The 11,073-nt window shown below is 46.9% G+C and overlaps 2 protein-coding genes across 2 annotated transcripts in view; both read right to left on the bottom strand.

Moving 5' to 3' along the window:
• LOC121063021 (CUGBP Elav-like family member 4) overlaps nt 1-11,073 on the bottom strand; it is a 1,483,068-nt gene that overhangs the window by 408,170 nt on the left and 1,063,825 nt on the right. The gene's annotated exons all lie outside the window — the stretch shown is intronic.
• Nucleotides 3,261-11,073, bottom strand: part of LOC121063038 (tubulin polyglutamylase complex subunit 2-like) — a 52,096-nt gene continuing 44,283 nt past the window's right edge. Inside the window, exons 5-7 of the mRNA XM_040543336.1 lie at nt 9,463-9,576; nt 4,785-4,945; nt 3,261-3,488 (exon numbers count right to left, since the gene is read on the bottom strand). Coding sequence (XP_040399270.1) covers nt 3,261-3,488; nt 4,785-4,945; nt 9,463-9,576 — 503 coding nt within the window. The remainder of the gene's footprint in view (nt 3,489-4,784; nt 4,946-9,462; nt 9,577-11,073) is intronic.

Genomic DNA, 11,073 nt, shown 5'->3' with positions numbered 1-11,073 from the left:
AACAGCACAACCTTTTCTCCACTCTGAAAGCAAGAGAAACATGGGAAGAGACTGCTATACTCCTTGTATGAATTCTGCCACCTCCATCTGAATGAGGAAATGGGCTTGCAAGAGTCTTGCAAGTTTGAAGTATCATTGGAGTAAAAGTAAAACATTATCAGAAACTGCCTGTCCCCAGGCTGGGTGATAAGGCTAACTTTTCTGGGGGGTGCTTAAGCAAGTACGTTACATATATCAAGTGTATGACTGGTTTCAGGGCTGGGTACCACAAAGACACAACACAGGAATCTACAGCTGTAGGAAATGACAGAATATCACTGCTGCACAGAATTCCAAAAACTGGTACTTACTGGCTTTAACAATCATTCATATTACGCTATTAAAAGGACTATTAATGTATTACTGTCACATGGGGGTGGATGGTAGGTACTGACATTTCTGTTTCTTCATTAGAGTTGACTTTCTATTAGTAGAGCAGCTCCAGCAGGTCTTCACCTGGCACAAGATGCACATCAGCCTAAGAGGGCTGAAGAGCATTAGAGGATTTTCTCTTATGCAGGGGGGTGGCAGAGGGCGGCTGCCAGGCAAGCCCTTGAGGGCTCTTTGAGTGTGGTCCCTGGGTAAGAGCTGGAAGCCAGCAAACCATGTTAAAGCCAGTCTGGATGGCTGCAGAAATTTTGAACAGTGAACGTAGGATGGAAGTAGAACAACTATCACACAGATGAGGCTTTTTGTCTATGTGAACTAAACTGGGAACTTCAGAATAGCTCAAGGTGGGATCAACTTAAAAGACACTATAACCTGTCCTGTCTCAGTGTGAGATTCTCCACTGCATTAGAACAAAAACAATCCAGCCTGCACTCTCCTGTTACTGTACATCCTTGTGCATGTGCTGCCAAAGGCATCTTCCAATAATCACTCTGGAAGAAAATACTAAAATCTTTATTAAAATACTATTAAACACTTACGGGGTGGCTTCATCTTTCTGAAGGCCATACAAACACTTGCAAAAGCCTCACAACAACCCTGTGAGGTAGGTTGGTCGTATGTAATTATATGACTGTTTCATAAATAAAAGATGCTGCTGTTTAAATAATCAAAGCTGATTTGGAGATGGTGACTTTTATTTCCCCGCTTAGGCACAAAACGGGTTGGTTGCTACCATGCGTTTTCAGCATAGCTAAGAGGACAGAATGGCATATAAGTGTAATGGAAACAGATGCAACTGAAAATCAGCAGTGAATGGGTTAAAGTGCAGTTCTACCCTGAAAACTTCCAGTACAGAAAATAGCATCAGGGGCTTGTAGGGCTGTAGGATCTCAGTGGCTGTAGTGGGTTTACGTGACAAGGTTATGGTAGCAGGGGGCCATAGGGGTGGCTTCTGTGAGAAGAATCCAGAAGCTGCCCCATGTCAGATAAGGACCCCGCTGCTGACCAGAGACGGGCCAATAAGCGATGGTGTTTGTGCCTCTGTGAGAGCATATTTAAGACAGGGAAAAAAACCAAACTGCTGCTACACAGTAGCTGGGAGAGTGAGAGAGGAGTGAGAAACAGCCTTGCAGGCGCCAAGGTCAGTGAAGAAGGAGGGGGAGAGGTGCTCCAGGCGCCGGAGCAGAAGTCCCCTGCGGCCTGTGGTGAGGACCATGGTGAAGCAGGCTGTCCCCCTGCAGCCCATGGAGTACCACGGTGGAGCAGGGTTCCACGCTGCAGCCCATAGAGGAGACCACGGTGGAGTAGGTGGACCTGCACCGACGGAGGCTGTGGCCTGTAGAGGACCCCTGCCGGAGCAGATTCCGGGACGGACCTGTAGCCTGTGGAGAGGAGACCACGCAGGAGCAGGTGACCTGGCAGGAGGTGCTGCCCGTGGGGGACCCAGGTTGGAGCAGTTTGCTCCTGAGGGATGGACCCCGTGGTACGGACCCATATCTGGAGCAGTTCTTGAAGAGCTGCTGCCTGTGGAAAGCCCACGCCGGATCAGTTCAGCAAGGACTGCATCCCGTGAGAGGGACCCCACAGCACAGGGGGCGAGAGTGACCGAGAAGGAGCGGCAGAGACAAAGTGCTATAGACTGACCACAACTCCCATTTCCCCGTTCCCCTGCGCTGCTCGGGGGAAGGAGATGGAAGAGGGCGGATGGGGGGAAGGCATTTTTGGTTTCTTCCCTTTGTTTCTCACTTCTCTAGCTTGTTAGTAATAGGTAATAAATCTTAATATCTCCCTATGCTGAGTCTGTTTTGCCTTTCACGATAATTGTTGAGTGATCTCCCCGTCCTTATCTCAACCCTTGAGCTCTTTGCGTCTTATTTTCTCCCCCTTTCCCTTTGAAGAGGGGGAGTGTGAAAGCAACCGTGGTGGAACTCGGCTGCCCACCTGAGTAAAACCACCACAGTAGCCCCTGGTCAGATCCTGCCCAATTAACAAGTGACAAAGGCTGAATGCTCAGCTTTGCAAATGAACGTGTAACAGACCAAGGGGTCCTCCTGGCTTACAGGACTCTAACACCACAGTCCCACCTGCAGCTGCCCTGGCTCAGCAGTTCCCACAATACGAGAAAGCAGAGACAACAAGGGACCTTGCAGCTTCTTGTTGCTCAAAGGAAAGGACATCACACAGATGTCATTATCTGAAAAGATATGGCACAAAGGCCAAGGAGTGGTCTGGGTTTGTAAGAGCAAGTTCTAGGCCAACACAGAGATATGGAAGCCCCAGGTCCTTTTGCACTGTGAATTTCAGAACAGAAGTTGGAAGGAGCACAGGGAAATGCAGAGTTTGAGTCTGTCTGAAGTGGAAGATACTTCTTTGTTCCGTGGGTTCCAGCCTGCTCCCACAGCATGCAAGGTCAGGACAGGTTTCTTTCAAAGGAGACGGCAGAAATGTTCTTATGCTGTAATTCAGCAATAGTGGTCCATTAAAGTAACAGTGACTTACATTTACTTTCATTTCACTGCCGTAGTTGCACAGGAATAACAGCTTCCCCACAGAGCACCAACATCAAGGGCTTATTCACGCCCTCTGGAAAGTACATACTCCATGTAGCAGGAGGGAATTAAATCAGTGTCTCAAGGCTTTTTCTCAGAGTTGCCTGGAACTACATCCCTCCCACGTCAAAGTACATCGTGGTTATATTTCATGCAAACACTGCAGTGCATTTTCCATGGGCACATCTATTCATGCACAAGGAGCTTGGTCTGAATCGCTGAGACTCTGCATCAGAACATATCAAAGCTTATTGCAAATGCTGTTGGGGCCAGATCTGGGGGTCACTTCTTTGAAGAATTCCCAACTAGCAAGGATGTCTTGGAGGAGGTCATGCTAGTGTGGCTCTTTTGGGCCCCTGCTGACTGGGAGGGTGGTTTCTTTTTCATCACTGGAGTTTTGTTCTTGCTTTTAAATACCTTGTTGGGGTCCAGCTTGTTCACAAAGGAATCAGCTTCTTCAGAGAGGAGAACTGTGTTGATGGTTATAGGTTTATACATGTTAAACCATTGCTGAAAGACAGGATGGCAGGGAAGAAGGAGGTTAAAAATCAAACTGCAATTAGACATTTTCTGCCTGCTCCTCCTCACCCCAGAGCCCTGATTTTAATCATACACCACGTAACAGTTAGCAGTTTACAGGACAAGGCAGAGTGCCCTGTGATAAGGATACGTAAGACACAGCTACAGCCCTGGAGCTGCCCCACATTCCAGACAGGGAAGAGGAGAACCAGACACAAACCTAAAACTACCTTTCCTGCAGTGTAACTCCTATCAGGAGCAACTCCTGACTTAAACCACGGGAGGAAAAGTAAAAGGGAGGGGATGAAACTAAACCACTTTTATTTAGGTTCAGAGAAGCAGAAAAGATTAAAAAAAATGGAATGCAAAAGTGCTTATGAAATGGAACAAAACTAGTTGCACTTCCCAAAAAATAGTATCCCACCCTCTCTGCACATACAGTGTTGCAGATTTTGGTTTTAACTCTTTACAGAAAAGATTTTGTGTTTGTTTCTCTTCAGCCTGATTTTATGTCTAGAAGTGACCACAATGTTGTTCTTTTCTGTTCCCATATGCCCCCACACCATTATGCCCTGAAGTTCCCATCTCTCAGCGTTTTTCCTATCAATTTCCCATTGATGAAGTCGGGAAATGAAACTGTAGGGGTTATAGTACTACAAGTCCCACTGACACCATCCTCAGTAAAGTATTTAATAAGATAAGCAGAAAATCAATACCAAAATGCAGACAGCAATCTGTTCATGTATTGCTTAGTGGAAAAGGGCTTTAATATACCATCTTTAAAGACCTTCACAAATGATAATGGTTAACATACTAGGAGGATTTAAACTAACAGAGGCTGCAAATGATTAGGGAATATATGAATAATTCCACCAAGATTTGTGAATGTAATAAAATGTTCTAGCAAGAAAACTACAAAAAGGCAGAGCACAGACATATGCTAACGTACCACGCGCCCAGCCCTGACTAATAAAGTAGAGCACAGTGTGACGGGGAAGACACCAGAAACACAGGGCCAAATTCTGCAGCCATTGATAGATGGGAAGTCGGCAGTGATTTTAGTGAATCGTTTTGATGCATGCGCAGGGCTGAAGCAGAGACCAAGGAATGTCATGCTGGTAATACAGCGGCCTTGTCTGGGTTAAGAGGAAGACACTCACCAAGATGTGCCAGGCCTTGCCAGCGTGCACAGACATTGCACAGGCTTATGTGCTGTGCTCTGCAGTAGTATCAGCTCTATTCCCTGACCTCACACAACGTGGAAGCTGGGTTAGGGTAAATCCTTACCTTGGCCTGAGGGCTCACCCCATAGCTGGTGAAGGCATACTGCCACTGTGGGAGACCCAGGTGAGTGATGAGCAGGCGGTAGTAGGCTGTGAAGGTTTTGGTGAGGAAATGCCAATACAGAGCTCTGTCCAGGAACCATATCTCTGTGTCTGGGGAGACAACTAGAACCAACCAAACAAACTATATTGTTGCTTTGCAGTGATAGGAGATCAACCCCTGGCCCAACATCCAGTGGAAGACAAAACATACTTATGGGAAAGGTTGCACCTTCTAAAACACAGTGTCCCTGACTAACATAGATGATTATCCAGAGGGAACGTGTTTAATGGTTAAGAGCATGGGGGCTGAAGAGGTCTTGGTTCTGCTCCCAGAATCATGCAATAGCCATTACAGTCACTTTCCCCACTGTAAAATGGATGCAATTCTATTTCTTTCCAACTCGGGACTGACACTCTACATTCAACACACTTGGACAACAGCAATTTTGCAGTGTAAGTTCCAAGAAATATTATAGCCAACATTTATGTGCCGCACAAAATAAAAACAAGAATTCAGTTGTCAGTCATCTGGATTACTGAGTATAGAGTCCAGAGTCTGGAAGTCATAGGAGAGCATGTACTGCCAACAAAAACACATTTTACAAAATCTTTCCATCACAGAATCACAGAATTGAAGGGGTTGGAAGGGACCTCGAAAGATCATTGGGTCCAACCCCCCTGCCAAAGCAGGTTCCTTAGAGCAGGCTGCCCAGGTAGGCGTCCAAACGGGCCTTGAATATCTCCAAAGAAGGAGACTCCACAACCTGCCTGGGCAGCCTGTTCCAGTGCTCCGTCACCCTCACCGTGAAGAAGTTCTTTCTCATGTTGGTGCGGAACTTCCTGTGCTCCATCTTGTGGCCATTACCCCTTGTCCTGTCCCCACAAACCACTGAAAAGAGGTTGGCCAAATCCCTCTGTCTCCCACACCTCAGGTATTTATACACATTGATGAGATCCCCTCTCAGTCTTCTTTTCTCCAGGCTGAACAGACCCAGGTCTCTCAGCGTTTCTTCATAGGGAAGATGCTCCAGGCCCCGTATCATCTTTGTGGCCCTCCGCTGGACTCTTTCCAGGAGATCCCTGTCCTTTTTGTACCGGGGAGCCCAGAACTGGACACAGTACTCCAGGTGAGGCCTGACCAGGGCAGAGTAGAGGGGGAGGATCACCTCCCTTGACCTGCTGGCCACGCTCCTTTTAATGCACACCAGGATCCCATTGGCCCTCTTGGCCACCAGGGCACACTGCTGGCTCATGGTCAACCTGTCGTCCACCAGGACCCCCAGGTCCTTCTCCTCAGAGCTCCTCTCCAGCAGGTCATCCCCCAGCCTGTACTGATACGTCCGGTTGTTCCTTCCCAGGTGCAGGACTCTACACTTGCTCTTGTTAAACCTCATCTGGTTTCTTCCTGCCCATCTCTCCAGCCGGTCCAGGTCTCGCTGAATGGCAGCACAGCCTTCTGGCGTCAGCCACTCCTCCCAGCTTTGTGTCATCGGCGTACTTGCTGAGGGCAGACACTATTCCCTCATCAAGGTCATCGATGAAGATGTTGAACAAGAGCGGACCCAGCACCGACCCCTGGGGAACGCCGCTAGTCACAGGTCTCCAGCCGGACTCTGCGCCGCCGATCACCACTCTCTGAGCTCGGCCAGTCAGCCAGTTCTCAACCCACCTAACTGTCCACTCCTCTATCCCACACTTTCTCAGCTTTGCTAGCAGGAGGTCATGGGAGACAGTATCGAAAGCCTTGCTAAAGTCAAGGTAGATGACATCCACTGCTCTCCCCCCATCTACCCCGCTGGTGATGCCATCATAGAAGGCAACGAGGTTGGTCGAGCACGACTTCCCCTTGGTGAATCCATGCTGACTACTCCTCATAACCTTCTTCTCTTCCAATTGCTTGGAGATGGCATCCGGAACAAGCTGTTCCAACACCTTTCCAGGGACAAAGGTGAGACTGACTGGCCTGTAGTTTCCCGGATCCTCCTTCTTGCCCCTCTTGAAGACCGGAGTGACATTGGCTATCCTCCAATCTTCAGGCACCTCTCCTGTTCTCCAGGACCTTTCAAAGATGATAGAGAGCAGTTTGGCGATCACCTCTGGCAACTCCCTTAGCACACGTGGATGCATCCTGTCGGGACCCATGGATTTGTGTGCGTTGAGCCCACTCAGACGCTCCCGAACCACTCTCTCGTCAACCGGGGGGGGCCCTCCATTTCCCAGCCCCTTTCTCCTCCCGCCAGGGTTGAGGAGTCCCGGGGGGGAGTCCTTGAAGCAAAGACTGAAGCAAAGAAAGCATTCAGTATCTCCACCTTCTCAGCGTCTCCCGTTACCAGGACACCCCCCTCGTTCAGCAAGGGACCCACATTATCCCTAGTCTTCCTTTTACTGTTTACATACTTAAAAAACCCTTCTTGTTATCCTTTATCTCTTTTGCAAGCCTCATCTCTAGGTGGGCTTTAGCCTTCCTCGTCACGTCCCTGCAGGCCCTGACAACACTTCTATACTCCTCCCAAGAGGACAGGCCCTTTTCCCACATTTCATAGACCTTCCTCTTCCTTTTGATCTTGTCGATGAGCTCCTTGCTCATCCACGCAGGTTTCCCGCCCCCCTTCCCCGATTTCCTACTCTTAGGGATGCACCGATCCTGAGCTTGGAAGAAGTGCTGTTTAAATGTAGCCCAGCTCTCACAAGCACTCTTGCCTTCTAGCAACCTAGCCCATGAGATACTCCCAAGCAGGTCTCGGAAGAGGTCGAAGTTGGCTCTCCGAAAGTCCAGGGTAGCAATCCTGCTACTAGCCTTACTTCTTCCACCAAGTTCCATCTTGAACTCCACCATCTCATGGTCGCTGCATCCCAAGCTGCCCCCAACCTTCACATCCCTAACAAGCCCATCCCTGTTGGTAAGAACAAGGTCCAGAAGCACCCCCCGCCTCGTCAGCTCCTCCACCACCTGTGTCAGAAAATTATCTTCAATGCATTGGAGGAACTGTTTGGACTGCACGTACCTGGCCGAGTTGCTTACCCAACAGATGTCTGGATAATTGAAGTCCCCCATGAGAACCAGTGCCTGGGATCATGAGGCTACTACCAGCTGCTTGTAGAAGGCCTCATCGACCTCCTCCTCCTGATCTGGTGACCTGTAGTACACCCCCACAACAGTGTCCTCCATTCCAGCCCACCCCTTAACTCTCACCCACAAGCTCTCCACTTGTTCTTCACCCTCCCCCAGGTGGAGCTGGGTACACTCTCATTGCTCCCTCACATAAAGGGCAACCCCACCCCCTCACTTCCCCAGCCTGTCTTTCCTAAAAAGGACATAGCCCTCCATGACAGCGTTCCAGTCATGCGAGCTGTCCCACCACGTCTCTGTGATAGCAATGAGATCGTGGCCCCGCGACCGAACACAGATCTCGAGCTCATCCTGTTTATTTCCCATGCTCCGTGCATTGGTATACTTTAGGGAAGCAGCAGGCACAGTTACCCCTGGAGGGATGCAAGAAGAAGATTCCGGACGGGGTATCGATATCATTACCTTCTCTGAGGAGCCGTCAGACAATCCTATGGGACAACTCAGAGGTTTTTCCCTACTATCTTCAACAGTGACAGTATGATAAACCATCCATGGTGATAAAATACTTCTCTGGCGGCAACATCCTTTGAAGAAACCACCATCAGATTACTAGCATAAAAAGAAGTGACTTTTCTTGGGAAATTGAGGTGCTGAAAATTGTCAGTTAAACACACTGCCTCCTGTGCTGACATCAACACTTATAAACAGTGCTGCCCCTCCTTGCTCAGATTATCCAGGTTTTCAGCATGTGCTGAAATCACTGCCACTGGAAGCAAGATGACAGGTAAGAAGTTTCTGCCCTGGGAGTTCAAGTCACACCCAATTAAAACACAAGATAACAACCGCAGGCCTTTTTCCTCCAACTGCACACCCCCACACAGTGTACATGCACATACGTGCACACACACCTAGTGACTTGTGTACTTTGACAGATGACAGCTATTCGACAAGTGACCTGTATGTTTCACTGATCCCTGATTTAAAACAACTGTCTGTGTATCTTTCAGAAAGAACAGCTCAGCTTATGTCTTTCATTCTGCCTTTCAACCTCCCGCCACCAAATTTTGACCTAGTTAGCACCTGGAGGCTCTGCATCCACATACATGGTGGCTGAAACAGACTAAGCCTGTCTGAATGAGACGAGGACCTTTTTGTCATTCATCCTTTGCTTCTAAGCAGACACCCTTTCTCGTCAAAATGTAAACACATTGTTCTAAGACATGCAAGTAACCATAAATATGTTAGTGGCTGAAGTCTAGCTCTCCGCATTATTTCAGCATAGTTGCTTGCAGGTCATACATGAGTGCTTTCCTGGGTCAGTATGCAAGTATGCTATGCATACAGAAATACTAAGTTATAACTCAGACTCAAACATTAAAAGGAGGGAAAATGTAAGCTCCAGCTAAACCACTGTTAAGGTGTAGCCACTGAGTTCAGCAGAGACAAGATGTCTCAGTAAATGTTCATCTATAAATAGCAAAGGAGATCAGAAACTTAAGATGATTCTACACACGAGGCTCACAGATACAATCTGCAAAGAGATGGCGAACTTTTCTCTTTTCAGTCTTACCTGGTTTAGCATGCTTATAAACAAGACAAACTTTCCCATTTCCGTTGCATGGATCTAATTCAAAGATAAGACTACGAGAATCAAAGTGTGGCTTCTTGGGTTTGTCTTTATCACCTGAAAACAGAAAAAAAAATTTCTTGAAACATGTTTGGAAAACTGACTGTGACTCAGCTGCAAAGAGTCAATCTATTTTGTAGTTATTAATAAATCAGCTGAGGAAGAACTAAACCAAACCATTATATTTATACTTCTTGGAAAGGATTAAATTCCAGATAGAGAGAAAGAGAGAGAGATTTTAAGTCTTCAGTAGGAAAACAAATCACAGAATCAAAAACAGATGGCTGAAAAAGACATCAAGTTGCCCTGTAGTCCTTCCCTGGCATAAGGCAGGATCAGCCTTGTGGATGTCACTCCTGACAGGTGCCTTATCTTTTCTTAACAACCTCCAGTGCTGGAAATTTCACAATATCCAGGCAGTCAACCCAAATGCATTGATATCACCTAGAAGTTTTCCCCATGTGGATCCTGAATCCTCTTTGCTGCTGAAGTCCTCTATTGTGTTCTATTCACTCTCCTTTTTTTGCCCTACATTCTTATTTTCTGAAAAGATCCGACAGAACTGTTCTTTTTCTGTTGACAGAAGACTTTGATGAATTTGGAGACATACATTTCTTCTTACATTCTAGTGTAACATCTGCCTCCTTCTCAACAGCCACACATTCTGACTCTCATTAAACTTGTGGCACAAAACCATCACAGAGCCTTTCTACAGGACCATTCTGGGACTGTGTCGCTGTAAATTCTTGAGGAATATCATTTTGAATTTTAATGCTGCTGCAGAACAAGGGAGACACAAGAGTTGTACCCTTCTGATGAGTTCTCCATGAAAATCAGGATGAGAAGTCTTATGGGGATTTAACTTTTTCTCAATGCACCTTATAAGAGTATCAGTGGAGGTCTAAGTGGCTAAATGGAAGCAGAATCTGGCCTGTTTCACTACAATGACTAGAAGACCAGGACTGTTGACAAATTAGAATATACAAAAAGAAATTTTCAGACACGCTTAGAAGCTACAAAAGCTACAGAGATTCAGAGACAAGACTGTGAAATCAAATAGCAATTTTTTTAAGGAGTCAGTATGACACCTGGCTTTGTTCTTGTCTTCTTACTTCTTCCAGTCTCATTAGACTGTAAGAAGTCTGACAAAAGGAGTGGGCTTTCTTTTTTTTTCTTCTTTTTTTTTCCTTCCCTTCTCCAAACCACGGGATGCTCAGCATTTCCAGGCAGTCTGGAAACACACATTTTTCAGTGTCACCTCACACTTAAATGTATTTACCAGAGTTGCTTTTCCAATTCCAAAAAGCATATCCAGCTGCCTTTTCACTACCAAGACAAAACTGTTATCTTTTGTTCATATAACGCCATAAGCACACAAAGACTTTACAAGCTGAATCACTGGAGGAGGTTTCAGTTAAACACATATAAAGGGAAAAGACAGAACAGGAGGACAGAAGGACCATTAAGAGTATGAAAATAATACTAGCAACTGGCAGAGTTAACAATACCTGTCAGGCTTAGAGCATACATGTCCATATCTCAAGGCTGTAGGGG

The sequence above is a fragment of the Cygnus olor genome, assembly GCF_009769625.2.
Source record: "Cygnus olor isolate bCygOlo1 chromosome W unlocalized genomic scaffold, bCygOlo1.pri.v2 SUPER_W7, whole genome shotgun sequence".
In the NCBI taxonomy this organism is placed as follows: Eukaryota; Metazoa; Chordata; class Aves; order Anseriformes; family Anatidae; genus Cygnus; species Cygnus olor.
Note: the sequence above shows the minus strand (reverse complement) of the source record. Positions and strands in the feature narration are given on the sequence as shown.